The sequence below is a fragment of the Lathamus discolor genome, chromosome 3 (assembly GCF_037157495.1).
Source record: "Lathamus discolor isolate bLatDis1 chromosome 3, bLatDis1.hap1, whole genome shotgun sequence".
NCBI classification, from domain to species: domain Eukaryota; kingdom Metazoa; phylum Chordata; class Aves; order Psittaciformes; family Psittacidae; genus Lathamus; species Lathamus discolor.
The window spans coordinates 20,152,621-20,178,212 of NC_088886.1; the positions used below are offsets into that span (position 1 = coordinate 20,152,621).

Below are 25,592 nucleotides of genomic sequence, written 5' to 3' on the forward strand. Positions count from 1 at the left end.
TGCTCCCTCCCAGCGCTCCAGTCATGCTCCACCGAGCCATTCGGTCCTTCCAGAGGTTTCACAGCTTGGCTCCTTCCAGAGTGGCCGCGGGCTGCTGCAAGGCAAAGGAGGCATCTTGCAAACAACCAGACTGCATTAATAAGGTCAAATGGGAGACAGAGAGCGTTAGTAAGGGCTGAGAGCCTGCTTTGGCAGCTACCCTAGCGAATTCCTTGTTTGCTTGTCTTTGAGGCACTCAGCCACACCAGAAAGCTAACGCTCAAACATTTCTTAGCTGTACTTAATGCTCAATCAAAGCATGAGCCACCAAGTGAGCATGGCTCCCTCCCAGCCAAATGCCCACCTTGACCAGGCTGGCTGCCAGGGCCGAGCCTCTCCCCTCCAGCCCTGCCGCCCATACCAGCCCTGGGAGCCGCAGGGAGGTGCTTTCCCCCGCTGCTGCGGGCTGCCCAAGGCACAGACACGCACCCAGGGTCCTGCAGGACTGAAGAGAGGTCAGCTCTCTGCCTCCCACTTTAAGTGTGACACAAGTGAGAGCCAAGGGGCAATGAAAGGTCAAGCTCGGGGTAATTTGCCTTGCTGCCTTGCAAAGTGCTTGCACTCTGTTCATCTTCGGTGTCTGGATGGACCTGCATGAGGAGTATTTCTTGGTGACCTAAAGGCTCTCCAGCCTTGCAAAAGAAAGCAAACCAGAAGGACTGGATGCAGACCCTAAGATTCATGCTGGAAAATCAGGTGCACAATTAACAGTGAAGGTACCTGACTGCTGCAGCTCCCTGGCTTAGTGGGACATGGCTGCCTTGCCACTGGGGAATGATGGTGCAAGACTGGCGGAGTTGTCTGTGTGCACAAAGCCCATCAGACCCAAAGCTGGGTCTGGGACAGGCACCCCGAGGCCAGGAGCTTGCAGTACATGAGACTCCATGTTCACACAGTTTACACGGGCTGCACACCTCCGTTTTCCTTGTCACCCATTTCAGAGTATGGGGAACAAAACTCCTTAGGGATAGGGATCTGGCCATGGCCGAGCAGCTGGCACGCAGGAGAGGTACAGAGGGGTGGGAGGATAGGCATCTTCCCAGCTTCAGGGCTACAGGACACCGGCCACAAGGGCTTGTGCTGTCAGCCGAGGAGCTGTGGTGCTGGCAGACTGCTTCACAGAAGCTGTTGGCTCCTGGAGGCGAAAGGTGAGGGTGACAGACCCGAGACTCTCACTGCAAGCAGCTGAAGGTCAGAGGAGAGGGAGCTGAGCCATCAGGCATGTGTTTACTCCTACTAGGCGTGCACCATGCTGACACACACACACACTCACACCAACTGCTACCAGCTCATCCTCCTGCAGGCGCTGGTGGAGGAATCCCACAGGGAACCCAAAACACTCTAGGCTGGAAATCACTACTCCCAGCAGCTCTTATTTTTAAACATAGGTTGCAGCCCTTATTTACCAGCAGGCGCAATGTTGTCAGGAGCAGTGACTACAGATGCCTCGCTTGCCTCTTGCAAAGTAAACCTCCTGTTTTGACTGCAAGCTGATTGATGCTCAATTTTTTGGGGAGGAATATTTCTAGCTACACACTGTGATCCAGTTATCAGCCAATTAAGTATTTATGGCCAATTCAATTTTCCTAGCAAGATGTTTGGAAAGCAGGAACCTGTTACATCAGAGTAATGGGTTAAATTGTGCTCTTCTGTGAACAGCTCCATGCTTGCCTACCAGCACAGAAGTCCTGTAAAAGCCGCTCTTAAGGCTGTGCTTGAGAAGGAAGCCATCACCAGAGTGTGGTTTAACCACTGCAGCAGTAACTGAGCCTGTCTTCAGCAGGAAGATGATGAAGAAATGGTCATGAGCTCCCAGCCCCACAAGGAGGGTTAGTAGTTAGGGGAGCTTTCCATGGACAGACCTTGCTGTGAGCTATCACCAGATGAACATGTGGGACTGCTCTTTCCTGCCTGACCCTGGTCAGGTGTACCCCATAACCATGTGCAGCATCTTTGGTGACTCCTAGTTTAATCCCGGTTTCCTGCTTTTCCACCATGGCCATCATCTCCAATATGCTACTCTCTTCCTGAGATCACTTAGAAATGGTGAATCCAAACCCGATCTAAAATAACTCTCTAGGATGCACCAGGAGAGAGAACTGCTTTAGCTTCTTCAAGAAACAAAACAAGACAAAGCCTGCTGCCTATTCTACACCAGCCTTCCCCCACTACTTGAGGTTAGCAACCAGTTGCACACAATGTGCAACTCACTCTCTACCAGCTTCTCCAGCCAATACCCACTCTTCTCTGTTCAACTCCATCAACAACTTCAGGGCAGATTCCTGCTTTCACATGGAAACGTACAACCAGCCCAGTGATATGGCAAAGGACAAAACACTTAACAGCTTGTATCTTTGCTTTTCAGGCTGTAGTGGGTTGTTTACAACACTCTCCAATTTCTGTGAAGGAGTACTTCACATTTACAGAGCATGTTTGAGCCATGGATGAAAGGTACTGCTTGAGACATCTTCCACCTGTCCCAGCATCTGCCAGAGGCCAGCACGTCACTTGGTTGTTGGTTGCCGCACATCTCCCAGGGCAGCCATTCACCTTCCTACAGCATCTTCGATTCCTGACAGGGGCCCAAGCCCTGGTGACTGAGAAGGTCATTGCAGCCTTTAAAACCAGTGTGCTATGATGGCAGGTGAAAGAAACCAGGCTAAAACAAGGATAGGAAATCACTTCAGATGCCATGGTAATGGTATAAAGTGACAGACATCTATTTGTTCCTAGGTTATATCCCATTAAGTGTGACTGCAGTCACCCAGTACACTTTCCTGCCCTCACTGCAGCTAATGTTAATACAGGGAGGATTTTCTTGGGATTTTAAGCGGTGTTTATCATACAGCATCTCCCAGCAGTACTGGAGAGACAGCTGATGCCTTGTCAAGCTCACAAGGACTGGAAAGTATCTGCATTTCAGATGCAGAAGTATTCCTCAAGAGCAATCAAAAGTTGTGACCAGTCGCTGAGGCATGACCACAGCTCAGTCCCTCTGTGCCCAGCTCCTGTGGAGATGCTGGATTTTTAAAAGGCAGCCTTCACAGAAGAGCCACCCTCCAAAATTTGGTGCATTAGAACACCAAGCTCTTAAAGTACTTCCCATTTTGTGCTCCCGTGCTGGTGCTGAGAAGAGGGGTAAAGGAACAAGGGGACTGCAGGTATTGGTTTCAAAATCGCTGACAGCTTGAAAGACCGCACTGACCTTCAACAGGGACCACAGAGTATCTGCTCTGGTTTAAACTAACTGATACCTGAAATGAAAGTGGGAAAACAGTGCCAGAACATAGAAACTCTACTTGCCTGCAGTCTTTGCATGAAGTGTCTGAAGTGCGTAATGCCAGCACAGCACCACAGGTGGAAAGGTAATCTTTTAAGCTGCTTTCAGCTGTAGCCCCTCTGGATGTACATGCCAGCACAAGCAGCTCCAGCTCCTGCTGCTTCTTCTAACAGCTTTTCATATGGCTACCTCAGTTCCTGGGTTTGTGCCATGCAGCAAATGCAGCCAGCTGCAATTCTGTAGGCACTTTTATACATCGCACACGCAGATATATACAGACCTACTGAGCACCGTCATCTTCCACATTCCCCTAGAGAGCAAAAGAATTCTTCGCAGTCAAGCAGGGGAAAGGCACTGCCAGTTGTGGTCTCTGCTGAAACAGGATCCTGGGATGAACACTGAAGCACTCTGCACTGACAAACACTTGAAGGAAGTCATCCCATGAGTGACTACTGTCAGTTTAAGTGGATGGCAACATAACAAATTGTGGCATTCAGCATTAGGCCAACCCCCGTAAGCCATAGCAAGGCATGAACCAGACCTGCACTTGAACCTGAGTGCTTTTGCCATGCTCAAGAATATTTGCCCACTCTTCTTTGCTGAAAACCCCAGGAGAACAAAGGATCTTTTGAGAGCAGTGTTTTAAACCTAAATGTGATGCAGCTTGCATAAAAGCTGAAGGAGGATATAAAATGCTCAAAGAGAGAGACTGGTGCTAGCACTCTTGTTAGTTCTAGGATATACTGTCTCCTTCCCATCCATTAATAATTTTCTGTGAAACCTGTGTCTGAATAAGCCCTCTTGTGCACTGAATGTCAAGAGCCCTGAAGCCAACACCCTCCCAAAGCTGTACCAGCTTGAAACAGTTCAGTGTTTGGTATCCTGCACCTACAGAGGTGGTGTGAAAAGTAGAGTAATGTGGGTTGGCTTTTAAAGGTCAGGACTATTCTTTCAGAAGCAGCAGCCTGGGGCCACCTGCCCCAGAGATGGACCTCACTGACCCACTGGGGTCCCAGGACTATGCTTGTCATCCCCAGTGCCAGCTGACAGCAGGCAGGCTGGTTGTAAGCAACAGCCTTGGTCAACACACACCCCACTCCTGGGGGCTGTCCCATCTGTGTAAGGCTCACTTCAGTTGATGCCTTTAGCTGATAATTGCACTTCTTACCAGCTTTGCTCAAGCTTGGTTCTTGGACAAGCCTCCTGGTCCAAACAGAAGAAAGGCTGCCCGAAACCTGGCCCGTATTCAACTGAGCTTCTACACTCCCAGCCTACCAGAAATGGGGTATTCAAAGGGGTCAAGCCAAGGAAAACCAGCCCTCCCCCTGTGTGGCTCTCCACTGACATTGACATTGCCACTCACTCCTGCATAGACTGCATAAGAACCACAATGAGCAGTGTAAATGAGCAGTGTCTGGAAGATCCTGAAGTTTACTTGGTGCAGCAGAAACCAGGAGACCTGAGCCTTGTCCGCCCATTCCCACCTGCACACAGTTTCTCTGCAGAGCAGCAACTGTACTGATGCCAGCAAGAACGTCCTTAAAGATTCCTGATATTTGGCTGTTGAGTGAGCCAAGAGCAGCTGGTAATCAGTGACACCACTGAGCTGGGGTAGTAGACAGAAATCCAGATGGAGGAAAGCCCATTGCTCACAGCAATTCACAAATGAAAAGCAAGCTGTTTTCTCAAAATTTATTTATTCTGAAAGTGTACAACCAGAATATAAAAATATTCTTCAGTGAAAGCAAAACAGAAAAGGGTAGAAAATGAATACCAAGTGAGAAACATTTGCATGTTCCAGGGGAAGAAGTCTCCAGAGACAGAGCTTGGAGACTCCTCAAGCTTCGAAGTTAAGGTCGTATTTCTATTTTACAGGAACTTCCTATAGCAGATCCTATAGCAGATCCTTACTGTGACTCATAACTCGGTGGAAGAGGTTTTGAGTTTTTTCTCTGAGAACCCAATTACTTCAAGTGCAACACACCAGTAAATGAAACCAGTGTGCAGCTTTATTTATTATCAGGTATTTGTTTTTCCTTATGACAACTGCATTAGAGCTGCCACAAATATGCAAACCAGCATGCTTTCCTGAACATTTCCAATCTAAGCTTTGGTACTTTGCATGCTCTCCAATACCTGGATTTTTCTGACTAATTAACTCTTCCATTTGCTGGAAAATACTGAATGCAATTAGTACTTCAATGCGCAGTCTCAATGTATGCTGTGCCTAGCAGCGGAGCACTGTAAGAGAGGCCACTGCTTGGCAGAAGAACTAGAAATCTGAAAGATAAAAAGGCGATCTATGCACACTCCCACCAAGGCCTGCTGCAGAATTTAATTGGCAAGGTTAGCAATAAATGGGCTGCAGAGAGAACCACCAAGGTCATGGCCCCAGTGCAAATCACAAAGCAGTAACAAGTTATGACTGCCATGCTTAAAAATCAGAAACTACATTTGGTTCCTCACCTCACACTCCCCCATGCCAAGCTGCAGAGTATGTTCTGATCAAGTCAAGTCTATTCCTTTGCTCTTCTCAGTCCAGCTTTACCTCTTCAAGGGGAGATACAAATCACTCCATCCAGCCCTTCTGCAACTTCAGCCAGCCTCTGTCTGCTCTCTTCCCGCAGTTGCTTCAGCTCTCTTGCCAGGCTGGTCTCTCTCATCTGCAGTTTTCTGATCACCTCTGTAGCACTGACAATTGAAACAGACTCCTTAGATACAGACCCACCAAAGACCATTTTGCTGGCAGGATGTTTGCTTCTGAACACTAGTCTGTGCGAACCGTGCATTCTTTTCCTGGGAGGAGCACAAAGGTATGCAAGATCTAACAGTTTTAGTTCAACACTTTCCTGTATCTTTCTAGCAGTGGCAGAGAACCCCTCCTTTTGTAGCTCTTCCTCTCTTGTTTTCACCTGTAGAGAGAAGGAAAAAGGGGGAAAAAACCAGTATGGTAGATTTATGTGAAACCACCACCCCTGCCAAGAAACAACACAAAATGTCATAACTGAACTAGGATGTACCAAAGAGAAAAAAGCGCATTGTGAGTGTAAGCCTAAGTGCATGGCAGTGAAAACTCAATTAAGCTAACGTGCACTTTCTACCAGGTAACAGCCTCAGTGACCAAAAGCTGCCTGTAGCCTCTTTTTTTTTTTTTGCAGATTCACAGTCCACCAGCCCCTCCACTGATGACTGATACACAGGGGCTCTGCACGCTTCCCTCTTACCCAGGAGTGGGTGGCTTGACTTCAGAGGAAAACACACGGCACAAAAAGGGAGACCCATCAGAGTGACTTCCATCATGGGTGTACTTCAAGCCACCACACTGTTAGATTAATTGCCTCATGACTAACAGTCTTATTCCAGTTTGCAAATGCTTTCTGTACTTGGCAATTCTAAAAAGTAGGAATGACAACTGTAAGCGAGAAATTCCTTAATTCTTAATTCTCTTTATGGGGTAACAAATAGGAGAAGGAAAATAACGGTGCAGAGACAAAGAAGTAGAGGCTAAGACCATAATGGGTACCAGACAGCACACTCTCACTTGAAGATGCGGCACAGTAAAACAAAGCTTTTGTCGTGACAGAATCACAGTCTGGACGATAAAAGCAATTGTATGTACTGGGATTTCTCCAAAGCATTTGATTTAATGTTCTCTAACAATTTGATTTGAAGAACTTGCAAGATGGCAATTGCCTTGCCAGTTTTACTAGTGGATTAAACAAATTCAGTGACTCATCTCAAAAATGCAGTTGTCAGTGGGGAAACATCCATAAGAAGAGGTATCCTGTTAAGGCCTTCAGGGAAACAGCTCTTGGTCCAATGACATTTTCTGTTTCTGCTACAGCAACAAGCTGCCAAATCAGCTCAGCCAAAAAGCAGCAAAGTTTCAGAAAAGTGATGGTGCCTCTGCAACCTGCACAAATCCCAGAGCTCTCCTGGAACTTGTGCACAGTTCTGGAGTTCATGATTGAAAAAAAAACACAGAGAAACAGATCAGGATTCAAAAGCAGGTCACGCAATGACTTGCAACGCAGAAAAGAAGCCTTACAGTATGAAACTTCAAGAGCTCAAATTATTCTGTTAATAGAGACAGATACATAACTTGGTTTAGAGCCTAAAAGAAAATGATAAAGAAGGTGGTGAGAGACCAGACCTTGCTGACAAAGCCATAAGAAGATCAAATGAATGAAAATTTGAGTTCGATATTCTGCTTCAGAGTAAGACATTGTTTCCTACTGTGAGGATAATGGACCATGAAATGCTTCACTGCAGCTCCAGGGATGAATCCCTCGGCCAAAGCTCAGCTCAGGTCAAGCTCAGTGCTAATGATACCCCTTCCAGCCTTGAAACTGCTGTGCAACCCTTCCCTTCCCTGGCTGTGGGTGAAGCTGAACAACTCCTTAGGGTTTTAAATCTGCAGATCTGCATTAAGATATTGGTACTTCACATATTAGGGCTTTGACAAATTCCCTGTAAAGTCAGGGATTCTCTCTGGCATCTCTCTGAAGCGTCAGAGATAGGTCAGAGCTCAAGGCAGCACCAGCTGCAAGGACAAGAGTCCTAAAGTAGCAAAGCCGGCCCTGCCTTTGCCACTGTCAAGCTACAACTGCTCAGCTTCCATACCTGGGGAAAAGAGGTGGGTTTATTCCCATAGATTAGTCGGGAGGGTTTCACTACTGAAACCAGTTCAGAAGCTTATGACATACAGAGGATCAGCCTATGTTCTCTTATGGTATGAAACACAGGAGGCACAAGGGCTGCAGTCACAGTTGAATTTCCTCACTGACACCAACTTCACCACAGCTTCACTCATCCCACATCTCTCATCAGACTATCTTCTGGAGTTTTTCAGCCAAGTAATTAATCCTCTCCACAGTCTTCTGATGCGTTATTCTCCCCCCTGCCCTCGCTCAAAAAAAGATTAAGAAAAATCAATCAAATCAGAAAAGGAGTAAATTTCTCTGAATTTTTCCTAACATGTTAAAGGACTCACCAATACAGAACCATCCCTTAACGGAGACCACTGTTGATTAAGCCATTTGAACAGAGAGTTGATGCCAAGAGAAGCCTGTCTTTATCTCTGTCCAAAAAACAAGGGTCTCTCTTTACCATAATCCCCAATGAATTCCAGGACATCTGTTGCTGTTGGCTAAAAGACTATCCAAGGTCCAATTCTGCTACACCACTTTTGAAGAAACAAAACTGAAAAAAATAAATTCAATGTTATCTGGTCTCTCCACTGCCAATGAATAAATGGAAAATTTTGTTTGCACAAAATGGATTTAACGCTGGATGGGAAAAATTTCCCATTACTTACAAAGAATAAAATCACTCAGCAAACAGAGCCCAGAAAATGTGATTTATTTTTCACATTAAACTCAGACAGAATACTAGTAGGGCTATGTAGAAGTATTCTAATGGAACATAGGTTTTCATACTCTCCACTGTCCAAAACTGGAGAATTTTTCATTGTGCAAGACGCATGATGGAAAACCATGCTCCTCTCAGCATTAAGTACCTTAAGTTCTAACTCAGTGCAGTAGCAGGAATAGGAATTACTACACTGAAGCAGGAGCACCTGTAAGGACAATGTCAACAGCCTTACAGTTAGGCAGTCAGGAAAGCAGAACTAGTATACCAAATCCTGAAATCTGAGTATCAGAAGGGTACTGCACGTTACCTTCTGCAAAGAAGAAGAATATTTCCTGAACCAACACTAGATAAATTTAATAGGGTACATTTTTAAAGTAATAAATATGAAATAAGAGAACAAGTTTAGCAAAGCACTATTTATTTTGTTTCAGCGCAATCTGGAGCTGGAAAGCTAGCTCGAGTTCCTTTTTGCACTCTTCTTCCTGGTAAGCTCTGCAACCATATGCATGTCCACAAATACTCTTGTTACTGTCTGTAGATTTCAATAGCTAAAAATCTCCGAGGGTTACCTTGAAGTAATATTCTTTACTCTTCACATACTGAATGCTTGTGATAATACTCAATAACCTCCTCTTGTACAGTTAATTGATACTCTTTAACAGCTTGCTGTCTCCCATTAGTCAGCACACAATGATTATCCAACACTGCAACACAATCTCAGCAGACCACTTTGTATTAAACAAACATATTGTAATAGATTAGGAGCCTCAGCATTTTGTGCCTGCCCGTCTCTATCCCACTGCTATGCCTTTCAGTCTCAATCTACCAGCTGGAAGTTGAATTCCCAATTAGGTATGTAGTGCTGTCTGACAAATGCTGCACATCATCTTTGCATAAATACAACAACACAATAATCATTGTTTCCACTTCTACACCACCAACCTCATCCCAAAGGGACCTGCTGCATTTTGAGAAAAGCCATACCAAACATAAGAGGGAATCAGCTGAAGGGGAACCAGCATCTTCAAGCTGACACAGATCCCACTCTGCAGTGAGTACTAATCTGGTGAGCTGTTCACAATAGCACAACAGAGCAGTCACTCACAGATGCTGTAACTGCATCTATGGAAGTGTGGTGTCCCTCTGTGCACTCCATGGTCAACGTAGAATCATAGAATACTTAGGGTTGGAAAGGACCTTAAGATCATCTAGTTCCAACCCCCCTGCCATGGACAGGGACACCTCACACTAAACCATGCCACCCAAGGCTCTGTCCAGCCAGGCCTTGAACACTGCCAGGGATGGAGCATTCACAACTTCCCTGGGCAACCCATTCCAGTGTCTCACCACCCTTACAGTAAAGAACTTCTTCCTTATATCCAATCTAAACTTTCCCGATGAAGTTTTAACGCGTTACTCCTTGTCCTGTCACTACAGTCCCTAATGAAGAGTCCCTCCCCAACATCCTTACAGGCCCCCTTCAGATACTGGAAGGCTGCTATGGGGTCTCCACTCAGCCTTCTCGTCTCCAGGCTGAACAGACCCAGCATTCTCAGCCTGTCTTCATACAGGAGGTGCTCCAGTCCCCTGATCATCCTCATGGCCCTCCTCTGGACTTGTTCCAGCAGTTCCATGTCCTTTTTATGTTGAGGACACCAGAACTGCACACAATACTCCAGGTGAGGTCTCACAACGGCAGAGTAGAGGGGCAGGATCACCTCCTTCGACCTGTTGGTCACACTCCTTTTGATGCAGCCCAGGATACGGTCGGCTTTCTGGGCTGTGAGCGCACACTGCAGCCAGCTCATGTTCATTTTCTCATTGACCAACACCTCAAGTGCTTCTCTGCAGGGCTGCTCTGAATCTCTTCTCTGCCCAACTTGTAGCTGTGCCTGGGATTGCTCCAACTGTCCTGGGTTCAGCAGTAACAAGTCACTTTTTTCTCCTTCTTAGCTGGTGCAGCGCTGTGTTTTTGACTTTCGGCCTGGGAACAGTGCTGATAACACCGATGTTTTCAGTTACTGCTCAAATGTTTAGACTGACCAAGGACTTCCTGAGCCTCATGCTCTGCCAGGGAGGAGGGGAAGCTGGGAGGAAGCAGAGACAGGACACCTGACCCAAACTGACCAAAGAGGTATTCCATACCATGGCATGACATGCCCAGGATGTAACTGAGAGTTACTCGGAAGGGCTAGTGACTATGGGGTTGGACTAGGTATCGGCCGGTGCTCGGTCGTGTGGAGTGGGGCGAGTTATTGGTCAGCTGGTGGTGAGGTGTTGTATTCTCTTCCCTTCTTATTTCCTTTATCATTATTATTATTATTGGTGGTAGCAGTAGTGATTTGTGTTATACCTTAGTTACTAAACTGTTCTTATGTCAACCCGTGGGAGTTGCATTCTTTTGATTCTCCTCCCCATCCCTTCAGGAGCAGGGGGAGGGCAAAAAGGGGGGTGGGGGAGTGAGAGAGCGACTGCGTGATTTATGGCTCACTGTGTTTAAACCACGACACCAACCCAGGTGCAGGACCTTGCACTTGGCATTGTTAAACTTCATAAGGTTGTCATACCCTATCAGGCTTCCCATTCCCAAGACCATGATAAGCTATCAGGAACCTCCCATGACATACAACTGTCCTCACCAGCCCTACAACGGCTGCAGATGGACAGATGCCACAAGTGAACACCAAGGCAACTACTCCAGCCAGGTTCCTTCTACCTCGTCACCTCACCATGTCACTGACCGCTGTCTGGGACACGATACTGGCCAAACTGCCCCACATGCTCCTAGATGATTTCCTTTAAAATAACTTCAGTCTTCCAAAAGACCAGTGTAGGTTTTCAAAAGGTATTAAAAACTAAAGAGTAAGCTATAATAATTTTCATGTTCTAAGGAGAAGCCAGTGAATGAGTGTAGTTGCAGATACAACTATCACATCTTAGATTGTGGAATGAAAAGGGATGGAAGTGACAGACAGCCTGCACTGCCCTTCCCAAACCTGGTACAGTGCAAAGGGTTGCAATGTGCACAGACACTGCTGGCAGATTCACATGTGGGAATATGCAAAAAAAGCACTAGAATGAAACAGGTCTCTTTAACATCAGCTGGAGAGTGAGCAGAGACAGGTGGCCTCTAGTTCCTGACATCCTGGAATTAAGCCAGGCAGGACATCCATCAAGTGCGGAAAGGATTTCCATCTCCCCAGGGACAGCATCATCACTGATGCTGCATTTCCAAGAAAGTTTAGGCTAAGGAAAATGGGCAAGCCAAAACAGAAAAGGGTGAGCCCACTCCAGAGCTGGAAAGTGGCAGTGAGGTGAGGCATATCCAGAAAACAAGCCAAGCAGACAGCTTGGCTCAGTTTGCACCATGGTGGATTAACTGATGCACTGATGCGCAGGAGAGACTTCAAGCCTGCAAACACCTACACACATGGCTCATTTTCCCAGCGCTTCCTCATTCCCACCTTCTCTGAAATTTCTTTTAACCTGAGATACTACTGGCTGTCCTTTTCATCCAGACAGCTATCTCAGCTATTTTCAGTCCTGGGAATCTTCTGGCTATGAATAAATTTTACAGCAATGAGTTCAGCAGGCAAATCATGGAAAAGGTGTCACACATTTTAAATAAGCTGCCATCCAGTTTCTTCACATGTTCCACTGTTTTGAGGCCAGAACAGTAATACCCCAATTCACCTCCTCTGGACGTATGCAAATTCACCATGTGGACAGTCCCAGGCTTTCAGCTGCTCATCTTGTAGAGGTCTACTTCTATAAACTGCTTAGCTGACCTACACATTTAGCTCATTTATCTCTCCTCAAAGAGGAGACCTTCCGGCCCTCCACAATTATTGCTACGGTCTCCTCAGTTCTCTCACATTTACTTGCAACCTTGCTGGTAATGAGCTTCCCAAGCACTTTGTGTCGTTCTGCATGGCTCAGACATCCCTGAAAGCCTGATCTGTCTCAGAGTGTTAACAGCTTACTAATGAAAAGTACAGTAAAAATTATGCACAAAATGATTCTTTTTTGGTTAAGAAGCAAGCTGAATGTGAACTTACTTGGAGAGATTTTTACCAACATGCAAGACATCCCAAAGAGATGCTAAGAGATCTAGATCTCTTTTTAAAGATGTTATTTAAATATCATGTTATTTAAATAATTTACAGTAATGACCTAGAATCACAGAATCATAGAATAGTTAGGGTTGGAAAGGACCTCAAGATCATCTAGTTCCAACCCCCCTGCCATGAGCAGGGACACCTCACACTAAAAAAACCTAACAAAACCTAACAAAAGTGACAATCTTCCAAATGCTGAAATCAACATTTCAGCTTTTAAAACTTCACATGGCAACCTAAAAGCCCCAGAAACCAAATGAATGTTCTGCCTTTCGGTTATGTACTTGAAGGAAGCCACTAGCTAAAGTTTAATATGCAACAGCAATTGAAGATCCAAACACCTATTTTGAGCAATAGAGCAGGGGGAGGCATAGGAGCATTTCTATTTTATGACTGTGTTGTTGCCAACTTCGAGGAAGGAGCAGCAAAGCAAATTGTTGGTGCTCCTTTCGAAGTGGATGATAAAGACCAGAATCATGTCATTATTTTTAAATCACAATCTCTTCAAATTATTCTAGCTTTGCAGAAGTGGCTGTAATAACAGTATTGTTCAGAAAAACAAACTGCACAAGCCTAGCAATAGCATTTTCTGCCTCCAGTCCTATGTGTCCACTCCTCCTCTCTTGTATTTCTGAGTAGGGAGAAGACCCCATTATGCATACAGCATGAAATACAAATTATTCTTGCCATTGTGTACAGATACTACACAGAAAAATCTCAGATCTTGTCTTTTTGGGTTGGGGAGTTAAAGGAAATTAGGAGATATAAATGGATGCAATATCCAAGCCACCAAGTCATACTGCCTTTTTTTATCAGGGCATAATCACCCAACACCTTTCATAAACTCATCTAGTTCCTCTGGAAACACCAAACAGCATTTGACTTGCGAAAAGTTTTATTCCTAAAGGAAGCTAATTTTCAAGCTTTATTTTAAGCCCGTCACATCTAAGATGGCCTCTTGTACCTGGGGAGTTGAAGAGTGAAGTGGAATATGACATGCCTGGAAATAAATTCTTAATGTATTACATTAATGTAATGTAATGGGCCAGATTGCAGAAATAGAAGAGACCCGCCAGGCCAGCCAGTGCCCTCACCTGCCTGGCTCCCAACAGCTCCTGAGCACATTGCAGTAGCCCAAGCACAAGCACTGAGAGACATTCTCCAGTTCAGAGGAGCTTCTTGGAGCTTTCAGTCTCCATGTATACTGAGCAGGCTCATTCAACAGACAAGCATCAATTATAGATAAAGATCTGTAAGTTAAAAATGAAAGCACGATAAGCACAGACATATTGGCATGCTCGAAAACTGCCATGAAGAAATCCTGACAGCTGAGTGCTGGAAACCAGGTGTGGCAAATTAAGGCTAGCTTAGGAGTTTTCAGTCTCCAGGCTGGAATCCAGATCTGTCCAGGGACTGAACCTTGCTAACACTTGTCATTAATCAGTCCAAGCCTGAGTAACGCTTTATAGGTGATCACTGTTCATACCTTTTGCTGTCTTGCAGTTTGTATCTAGTTGTTTATTCCACTACTACCTAGCAAGAAAAGCCTTGAAGAACTGAAATCCCAGCTGAAAGTCTATTTGGGATTCAGAAAACAGGATACAGAAGGATTTGCAGACTACTTGTAAGAAAGCCCTCCTTATCAGCACTGTAAAAACAGCACCAAGTACAAAAGGAAAGAGAGCAAAAGGAAGTAATAAGCAGAGGTATATCAATAACATAGAAGGGTGAAGAGCAGAGTCCTCTATAAGCACAGCAGAAAGATTTGTAAGCATTAAATAAAAGTGGAACACAAGAAAAATAGTCACAGGGATCCTGCAATGCCAACCTGCAACCTCTCTGTGCTCCTATACAAGAATTTCCTGGCTATACAATACACATTCTGCACACTTTGCTGCCTGCAAAGCAGTGCTGAAAAACATGCACCATGTGAAAGGAGATGCCCAAGCAAAATTCATCTTAAAGATCATTAGAGACAGCACAAACTGAACAAGCCAACCCCATGGCTCTCCATGTTTGGCACTGTTTTCTCTACAGAACAGTTAAGTGTTTTGTGTGCTTCTGTGTCCTCAAAAGCATTAAAATAAAGCCCTTTTCACACATATATAGAGTGAGGGCTTTACACTTCCTTAACAATAAACAAATAGCAACTTGGCTACATGGACAGTTTCTTTTGTTTGCCACCCCCCCCCTTTTTTATTTGAACAATCATGTTTAAGTGTATGACAAATTCTTCCTTAGCTATAAGACAGTGACCCATCCAGCTTCCGACAGGGACAGAAAGGCACCATTTCAAGGGACGCTGTGAATATGCAAGTGATGGAAAATCAAATCCCACAGCTCCCACTTCAGAGAAAAATTATGGAGAAGGGGAGACAGGACCCTGCAGAGACTATAAAGAAGTTCAAACAGTTGCTGAACAGTGAATTCTAAGAAAATCAGACCCCCAATCTTCAGAAAAACATCTAAATGGATTTTGCTGCTTATATAAAAAACCAGAAACAAAACCAAAACCATGAGTTAAAGCAAAAGCAGTATCTGCATTCAGCTGTTCTAGAAACACTACAACACTGAGTAAGCAGGTGTTTTAGTACAAAAAAAAAACCACCTTACTCTAATTTCAAATTCATGTTTTATAGTAACTTGCCAAATGTAATTTCAAACCTCTAAGAAAGTTACAGAGTTATTCTGCAGCTCTATAAAACTTGTCTTATTGAATCAAGCTTCTTTGCTGTAAGCTTTCAAGGCTTTTAATTTTCTGCTGCAATTTCTGCACACTGAAGAGTAACCAGTTAAAAACGCTGGAAATCATAATTTTCTATTTTAATAGCTGAACACTTCCCACACTGTCCTGCCCAAATGAGGTTTCTTTCTTTTTGTGAGATCCTTGATGCTCTTCTGAAATAGCCGATTTAATACCAGTTCTCATGCATTTATGGATTTAAAGCCATAATAAACTGTTTGATAAGTCTAACCTACCGCAAAGCACAGGCTACAGTATCTCACCTAGTAATTTCTGCAATGTTCTACTACATTTTGGCAAGCTACAGGGTCTATTATAGAAACATGTACTTCTGTGGTTTTTTTTTTAACATAGGCTCCAGCAGATTGAGAAACTACCCTATCACTGTGTTATCTCAGCAGTGAAATACATCTATGGTTAAAAATAAGTCCCTTTTTAGTGAGTTCTGCCTTAGCCACTGCGTCTTTCATCTGAAGTCTTATATCCTCAAAACTCCACTTCTGTCTAAGAACTTGCAGAACATGATCCAGCTGTAACTTTGCTTTGGTTAAATTACACTATTCTCACCTGTCAAAAAGACAGACCAAATAATTCCTTTATTATGCCTCCTTTAATCCTTTCCAACCTTTTAACCATTTTCCAGTTGTGATGGTGGTTTAAGTGGGGCCAACACATCCCATTAAGCTCCAAATTGTGATCTATATCTTATCCTCCATTTAATGACCAGAAGCAGACAGCAACACTTTGTTGCCAGTAACCTAACAACTTCTCCGTAACCCACTACATTCTATTTCATAAGGCCATTAAATGGAAAGGTTTGCATGTATCCAAAACCTGATGCTGTAGCCCAGTCAAACTGGTTTGAGGTATACACATGGGTATTTCTTACTAAACCAAAAGCCCAGCAACAGTAAGAAACTCATATAATTTCTTTTGGCTTAGCAGTAAACAGCTAAAGCAGAATTTCACCTTAATATAGAATCATAGAATAGTTAGGATTGGAAAGGACCTTAAGATCATGTGGTTTCAAACCCCCTGCCATGGGCAGGGACATCTCACACTAAACCATGTCAACCAAGCCTCTCTCCAACTTGGCCTTGAACACTGCCAGGGATGGAGCATTCACAACTTCCTTGGGCAACCCATTCCAGTGCCTCACCACCCTTACAGTAAAGAACTTCCTCTCTTCTCCAGGCTGAACAGACCCAGCTTTCTCAGCCCATCTTCATACGGGAGGTGCTCCAGTCCCCTGATCATCCTTGTGGCCCTCCTCTGGACACCTTTAGTGTCCCTGCCCATGGCAGGAGGGTTGGTTACTAGATGATCTTAAGGTCCTTTCCAACCCTAACTATTCTATGATTCTATGTTCCAACAGTTCCATGTCCTTTTTATGTTGAGGACACCAGAACTGCACACAATACTGCAAGTGAGGTCTCACAAGAGCAGAGTAGAGGGGCAGGATCACCTCCTTCGACCTGCTGGTCACGCTCCTTTTGATGCAGCTCAGGATACGGTTGGCTTTCTGGGCTGTGAGTGCACACTGCAGCCGGCTCATGTTCATTTTCTCACCGACCAACACCCCCAAGTCCTTCTCTGCAGGGCTGCTCTGAATCTCTTCTTTGCCCAACCTGTAGCTGTGCCTGGGATTGCTGCGACCCAGGTGTAGGACCTTGCACTTGGCATGGTTAAACTTCACAAGGTTGGCATCAGCCCACCTCACAAGCGTGTCGAGGTCCCTCTGGATGGCATCCCTTCCCTCCAGTGTAACAACTGAACCACGCAGCTTGGTGTCATCGGCAAACTTGCTGAGGGCGCACTCAATCCCACTGTCCATGTCACCATGTCAATATAATTACTAATTCCTAACTTGTTATTAGTTCAGCAAGAGGAAAAATTTTAGGCCTTAGGAACTGGTGGTGAATAAATGAAACAGGTGATCCCGAAGTAGTATTAACGGGTGCATTATTTGTACTATAAACTATGAAGACATTTTAGAAGGGCTGTAAAGCTGAGCTACAGCAACTGACAGAAGATGTAATTATACAAGCAGCTGCATTCCAAATTTTGCCAGGATTTGCAATTTCCTGCAATTAGAGAGGAATGTATGAATCTCCATCTTATGCATACTAAAGCAAAATATTCACTACTGAAATGCTAGCTCCCCAGCATACCTATTGTCTTTCCAAAACAGATTGACAGGGAAGCCACGGAGAGGCAATGAACCTATTTCATACAGGAATAGAAGGCCATCTTTTAAGTGGGGGAGGAGTCCTCTGAGAAGAAACAAAAAATATAGTTGTAATACCAGGAATGCACATAGCTGCATCCAATGAGAACAGCTACCATAGGCTGGCATGGCACTGCTGCTCTGTGCTTCCTTTTATTGTATACACTGAATACTGCAAAGCCCTTTGTAAGCCTTCAGAACAACATCCACACTCTTCTCCAATGGCAAACTCTTAAGATGGTGAGGACGCAGAGTAATGGAAAGTTAGAAGTTAATTAAAGCATTTGAATGAAAGAACTTTATAAAGACGAGTGACCTGAACTTGCCTGAATGGGTTTTGTTGAAGATTTTTGTTGAGTTTGTTTAGTTTGTTCTGTGGAGTTTTTGCTTTGTGGCATTTTTTAGTTGGGTGGTTTGGGGTTGTTTTTTTAAGATATAATCAAATGGGTCTGTATTTAGACTCATGTATCTAAATACCACATTGATATGAGTCAGAAAAGTCAGTTTAGCTTAAGATAAAGGAAAATGATACAGGATTAAGAAAACAGGAAAATAACAACATCAATATTTTTCAGGGTCTTTACCAGAAAACTAAAAAGGTATAGCTCCAAATATCAATACAAAACACAAAACCAAACAACTGATAAAAGCATTGCCTGTTTGCTGAGCTTACAAATATCTGTCCCACAGGCAAAGCAAAAGGGAAATTAATCTTCTTAAGTCTAAAATCAACTGAACTCTGTGAGTGCTGTGAGCAGACTTGCTTTCAGTAAGGGGTTCACCCAGCCCTCCTGCAACAGAGATGGCACTGCATCTTACACAATCACAGAGTGGTTTGGGTTGGAAGAGACCTTAAAGATCATTTAGTTCCAACCCCCTGCATGGGGAGGGACACCTTCCACTAGATCAGGTTGCTTAAAGCCCTAGCCTGGCCTTCAACACTTCCAGGGATGGGGCAGACACAACTTCTTGGGGCAACCTGTTCCATACCTCACCACCCTCAAAGTAAACAATTTCTTCCAAATATCTACTCTAAGTCTTACCCTCTGTAAGCTTAAAACCATTTCCCCCTGTCTTGTAAAAAGTCCCTTTCCAAATTTCTTGTAGGCTCCCTTTAGGTACTGGAAGGTGCTCTAAGTTGTCCTAGAGCCTCCTCCTCTCCAGGCTGAACAGACCTAACTCTCAGCCTGTTATCATAGGATACGTGCTCCAGCTCTTGGAGCATCTTCATGGCTGTCACAGTTTAAGCCCGAGCAGTAACTCAGTATCATGCCGCCACTTGCTCACTTCCTACCCTTACTCCTCCACAGGTGGGATAGGGAGGAGAATCAAGAGAATGTAAAACCCATAGACTGAAATAAGAAGTTTAATAACGAAAATACAGTAAAATATAGTGATAATATTAATACGGGAATTACAGAAATTAAAAAAAAAAGAAAAAACCCTATAAATAAAAGCTCAGAAAACACAAGTGATGCACAATACAATTGCTCACCACCTGCTGACTGATGCCCAGCCTGATCTGAGCAGCAACCGGTCCCTTCTGGGGTAACCCTCCCCCAGCTTCTATCCTGAGCACAATGTGCTGTGGCATGGAATATCCCTCTGGCTACTTTGGGTCAGGTGTCCTGTTTCTGCTCCCTCCTGGCTTCTTGTGCCCCTCCTCACTGGCAGAGCATGAGGTCAAAAAGTCCTTGATCGGGATAAGCACTACTGAGCAACAACTAAAACGTAGGTGTGTTATCAGCATTGTTCTCAGACTAAAGCCAAAACACAGCACTGCACCAGCTACTAGGAAGAGAAATATCTCAGTTACAGCTGAAACGAGGACAGTGGCCCTCACTTGGAGAGTGATACCCTCAAAGAGATACACAAAGAGGCAGGTGCTTCAAGGTCAGCCTTTGGGTTGGGCTGCTAAAGGACAGACTTGAGGCAAACAGCCCAGAACAAAGGCAGTAATGCTGAAAGCCTCATGAGACAAAAACCTCTCAGGCAAAGCTACAAAGTTTCCTGTTGTATGGATATTTTCTGAACTGTGTTCCTGAGATTTTTGGCATGAGTAATTTGCTTGTGCAGTGGTTAACTTTTGAGGAGAACAACTGAATGCAAAGAATGTAATGTGCTTATTCTATTGACACAACTCTGGACTGAACCAGCCAGCAACAAATCTTAAAATAATAAATGGTCTTCAAAGAAATCAGCAACTTCTACATCAGCTCTGTTCAGCTAAAGAGGATGCTCGCAGTGCCAGCATGAAAAGCACAGACATGAAGCATCAGCAAGAGCATATAACAAGATGGCCAGAATCACTGTGCTCTGGAGCCAGAAGTTCAACTAAACCTCTTCAGCTACTTTCTGAAAAGATACACAAGCCCATCACCTGGTACAATCCTGCTGCTCTCAGGAAGGTGGGACAGCTCCAGGCAGCAGCATCAAACTTGCAGATTCCTTACTGTCAACTACAAGGAGACAAAGTTCAGGCTTGTGAAAGTCCCATATGCCACACAAGTCTGAATGTGCACCACAGAGAGTAAGAGATAAACACCTATTTCCTTCTCCAAGTTACAGATCTTCAGCATTTTACAGTAGTAAAAAAAAAAAAATCCATTCTAACAGGCTGGCCTTTTATAATTAATTTCTTTTTAACTACAGTTTTATCTCTAAACTTTTCAAAATCCTTGAATTCAATTACAAAACCACACAAATTAACGTAGTAATAGGCACACACTGAAAATACATGATATGAAAACTGGAGTGTGTCAGTGTAACTAATTTAGACACTTGCAAAAAGGTTGCAGAAAAAGACCCTGACAACTACAAATTACAAAGGAAGGCAACAGACAAGTATTGCTTCGTGTAATAAATTGCTCACTTATTTTTCAATTTGTTCTTCCAAACTTTTATCTTGGGCAGCAGAGACAAACACTGATGATACATCATCTCAGATCTAAGTGGCCTGCAGAGGCTTGGAGAGGGCCCCACATTGTTTTAAGCAGAGCTTTGTTGCTGGGCAATGTGGAAGTAGCCACTCTAGAAACACTGCTGCTTGTGACTTGCACTTTTCTCTATTATCCTGCTTTGGGAGAACAGGATGTGAAGCAAATTCAAGCAATGCAGTCCCTCTACACAGACAGCCAAACAAAAGGAATGTTTATCCAAGCCACTCCTAAAACACACTGATGAAAGGAAGGCATTGTCACCTAATCATACAAACTTACAAAAAAGGGTCTTTCTTATGCAAAAATACAAGGCAAAAAACAAAACAAAAACCATCAAAGAAACCCCACACAAAACCAAGCCACAACTTTTAGTGAGTTTCTTTACCCCCAGACTGGTTTGGTTTTCAGTTAGAAAACACTCCCTTGTCCCTTCCAGGGGCTTTGCACGACCACTGCAGAACCACCACCAGCATCCAATCCTGCAGCTCTTCCCTCTGCTTTTGGGGGAGGCAGCAACAGTGCATCCAGAGCAGTAAAGGTCACTCCATCAATCAAGCCTGTCCACAACTAGCATGAGGTAAATGAAGATTTGTCTACATAAAACGTTTTCAAAGTTTAAGTGAAAAAGCAGACATTTTCTAAAGTCACTACTCCTAAAATGCATTCAGCAATTTCTCTTATTAGCTCACAGTTCTGGTGGTGAGTAGCAGCTGTAGGTGGATCTGAAACTGCCTGAATGGCCATCATGACTCGTGCAGCAAAGGCCAGGCCCCACAGCTAACCAGCAAAGAGAAAATCAAACAGCTCCCGGTGTTTTGAGAGAGTTGCAAAGATGAAAAGTTAGAAATGGTGAGTTTTGAGCTCAGAAGTGTACTAAAGCTTTATTTAGATGGATTTCTTGCTGGGAAGAAGAGATGTGACAATATTGAGTTACAGATCTACTTTTATGTCAGCTCTTCTACAAGCACAAGGGACAAAGACACAGAAATGAGTTGAATACTTCGTTCTCTCATGATCAAGTACCCTTGATTTCAGCACAGACAGAGAAAAAGGCCAAGGTTGAGGGGAAAAAAAAATATTAAAGTTAAGCTTTGAATGCAGAAATGCAAACAGTCCTCCTTAAAAGCACCTCTATCAACTCACCTAAAAAGCAAACACTACAGCAAAGTGCACAACACTTGTTACTCTTGCTGGAGGAGGAAGAACCCATCCCAGCCATCTGCCCAGAGTTGTAAAGTAAGCCAGATACCTCCTGGAAGTTATTGTCCCAAAAACCCACTCTGAAAGGTTCAGTAAAACACACTAATAGTGTTTCTGGTAGAGCTGCTCTAAAATCCAGCCACTGGCTATGGTGTTTAATATGGCCTCTGTCAGCCAGAATTAGCTATGTCCCCAAGATACTGTCCTTGTAGAGGATAATATTTGTTGCAGTGGCTCGCCAGTTGCAAAAGAGTCTCAAAATCCAGCAACCTTGTGCTCACAGGTACCTCAAATCCCACCCACCAGCCTCCAAGCTTTTCATATTCAAAAGGTAAAGGTGGTGCTGAGACCTGTGATCTTACGTATCTCAGCCCTACAGGGCTCAGTCTTCATCCATGTTTTACTGTGCACTTTAACTGTGTAAATACCTAAGTACTACACTTATTTTCTAAAAATGCACTAAAACATTTACAGTGTCTATGAAACACAGACTCTCATTGGCATAAGTTTTTTTACAGTTTATCATTAAATAAAGCTCATCTAAAATTTACTGGAGTGTAATTCTTCAGCTGCGTTTACTACGTTTCATTGCCTTGGTCGGTATCCAAAATCCTGGCAAATAACACAAGTAAAATATTAACACTGGTTATTGATTATATTTTACTTGATACTGTCACCTGAGCAAACATTCTGCATTTCAGCAAACGAAGGTGTATTTTGGGAAGCAAGAAAAATTCACCCACGCTTACTTCAAACCCCAGATTCTGCACACAAAACAGGAGACGGCTCTCAAGTTTTTAATGCTTCTCTCTTCCCTAAGGAGCTGGAGTCTTTTAGAATACATAAGCCCCATGAAAAATGTCAGGCTAGGTAATTTATTTCCAGTTACAGGTTTTGTGTGTTTGAAATCGGTTTGCTGATTTAGCTACTGGTGCATTGTCTCTCTCTCTCGCACAGTTCAGCACTCATTCAGCAATCTGCACAGTAAGTTCCATCTGCAAATGAAGAATCTTTTTAATCTCTTTTTATGCTGAAAGCTTAACACTGACTATTCCAGTCTGACCAACCTGCAGAGAGTTCACAGAAACAAGCAAGATCCTTACAAAAACATTCTAGGTCTGCTTATCTGCAAGAACTTTCCACATGCATACCAGCCCTAATCCAGGCTAGCTAGGGGCTTCAGGTCTAACACAAATGTTAGGGTCCTGCTGTTAAGAGGAGAACCAACACATGGAGATTGCTTCTTTCCTCCTTTCAACACAAGATAAAGCACACTGCCCTCCAGGAGCAACCACTTGCATCTCCATGGGCAAGCAGACTCAGATCTCCTGCTAGGACTATTGGCAGGTGACAAATAAACCAGTGCAAGAAAATACATGAGCAAAAAGTGAATACTAGGATTAGGATCTCACTTCCCACTGCTTTATAGCACATCCATGCTTTCTAATAACCTAAATTGGCTAATAACATGCAAATTCCATCAACAGCAAATTTAATCCTACATTTAACTAAAGAACTACACATAAAAGCCATTAGCCTCGTCCCTCCTTGCCATCTTCCTGTCCATGTCCTCCATTGCTCCCTTTGACGGATGTTTCTGCTGATTTCTCTGGGTTTCCTCCCGCTTCCAGGCATCTGGGCCCAGCCAACCATGCACTTCCAAAAGCTGCTCTTGTGGCCTTGCTAGTTCTTCAATTTCTTCTCGCATGAAAAGCTCTACTGACAGCTGCTCGGTGCTCCAGATGGAGGTTTACAAATACAAAGTAGAACACAGAAATGCTCTGGGACCAGGGAAGGGGCAGCGGAAGGGAATGTGCTGACTGAGGAAACAGGCCAGCACTGAACCATTCCATACCACTCCTCCACTTCCTGCACGCCAGACAGCCTGGATAATTAACTACTCACTACACTAATATCTTCATATTAGCAGAAAGCCCAGAGAACTCGAGTAAACAGCAGCAATAGCAAAGATGCAGTGTGAACAGTTTATTTTTAAAGAAAGAGCTTTTCACAAGCCTGCAGAGAGCTCAGCTGGCCCTTTGCTGCAAGTCCCGGGTTTAAGGCAGCAGAAACATCCTGACCCAGCACTGGTGCAGGAGGAAACACAGCAGACCAGGAGCCAGTCCAACCCCACCAGTGCTCCTCATCAGAAAATAAGACTTCATACTTTCCTTCCCCACACACATACACTGCACGTGCCTTCACTTTCATGCAGGTTAGCCACACACACAGCACAGCCACCAAGCACTAGCAGCGGCTACTAGGGTACCCACAGCTCCAATTTATTATGAGGCATATAGAAAAACTTTGGAAGTGCACTCATTTGAGTAGATAAAATTCAACTCAATCTTGGTAAGAAAACAAACAAACAAAAATGAATCCCTAAGTATGTAGAACTGTTTCAGCATCAGCCTCTGGAGCTGTTTCCCTACTTCAAATAATGAAGCCTTAAATCAAAATGCATTAAAAAACCATTCAGTATTTTATAAATGCAAGATCCTTAGGAAAAAATCTCCTTTTATTAGACTTCACGAGGTCTCCAGCAGTGTGCTGTGATGAGCTGGCAGTGGCAAAATGTTTGAGTGAATCACAGGACTCTTGGGATGAAGTGAAAGCCTCTATGTTCCAGTCCCCGCCATCCCCACGTGATGGGGTGTCCCATGCCACTCTTGCCACCATCAATGATCACTGCTGCACCTCCCCTCTCCCCAGCAAGAAAAAACTAAGCATCCCTGTCCTAATACAGCCCACCCCACACTGCCCCCCCCCCCCCAGCACATTATGAATCCAAAGGGCATCTCTTCTGAATTGGGCAGCCCTAAATCCTCTGCCGTCCCTATCAAGTCTGTGTGTTGCAACAGTTTGGGAAGCTTAGGGGCTACTGAATGGAAGGGGAGGTGACTAATCAGAAGAAAAACACAGAAACAAAGACAAAATTCAAGTTTCAGTGTGCTCTTCAACTGTCATTAAGGAGGCCTGATATGGGACAGAGATTATAACCTCTGAAAGTCTCAACTCTTGGTACTAAGGCACGACATGAGCCAACAAGCATACAAGCACAGCCACCAGTACTTCTGGAGAGGACTCTAGTGTGTAAAGAGCACATTCAAGCTCAGATTAACGGCTCTAAGTCTTTCTGGGCCATGCTTCAGATGTGTATGCATGAGCAAGCTCCATTCCATCATATTGCCATCTCAGAGGAGCCTGGCTTGCTTTTAATTGCTAATGAACACAGAGTATCCCAAGATGCAATATCCCAAGTTTCAACAAAAGCTCAGTATGATGTGAGCTTTTATGTGATGCAAACTGAAACGATCAGGTGGAGTCAAGTGCTCTGCATTCCAGTCTGTGGATGCCAAAGATTTAATACAGACTAAAATCAAATCCCCATCTCAAGTAGAGGAGTAGGTAATAAACTATTCAGAAAGGAAAAAGCAAACAAACAAGTTCTCTTCTGGAATTAGGAGGTTTCATCTTTTACAGTTAAGTTTGTTTCTAGGAAGAGAAATATTTTTAGAGCTTAACCACTTCAATTAACTTTTTGATAATTTGCAAATCCCCAAAATGTCACCAGAGAAATTATGAATATTTGCCCAGTACTGCATGGAAGAAAACAAAGCTAAGAGTAACAAAGCCACATATTCAGATCACACTTCTGTCATATGCCTTTTCT

The 25,592-nt window shown here is 44.0% G+C and overlaps 1 protein-coding gene across 3 annotated transcripts in view; it reads right to left on the bottom strand.

Moving 5' to 3' along the window:
• Positions 1-4,997: 4,997 nt before the first annotated feature.
• The window catches only part of TEDC1 (tubulin epsilon and delta complex 1), a 77,482-nt gene continuing 56,887 nt past the window's right edge, over positions 4,998-25,592 (bottom strand). For all 3 annotated transcript variants that reach the window (XM_065673899.1, XM_065673900.1, XM_065673898.1), the window contains one exon: positions 4,998-6,231. In XM_065673899.1, the coding sequence (XP_065529971.1) occupies positions 5,872-6,231 (360 nt within the window). In that variant the 3' untranslated portion in view covers positions 4,998-5,871. The remainder of the gene's footprint in view (positions 6,232-25,592) is intronic.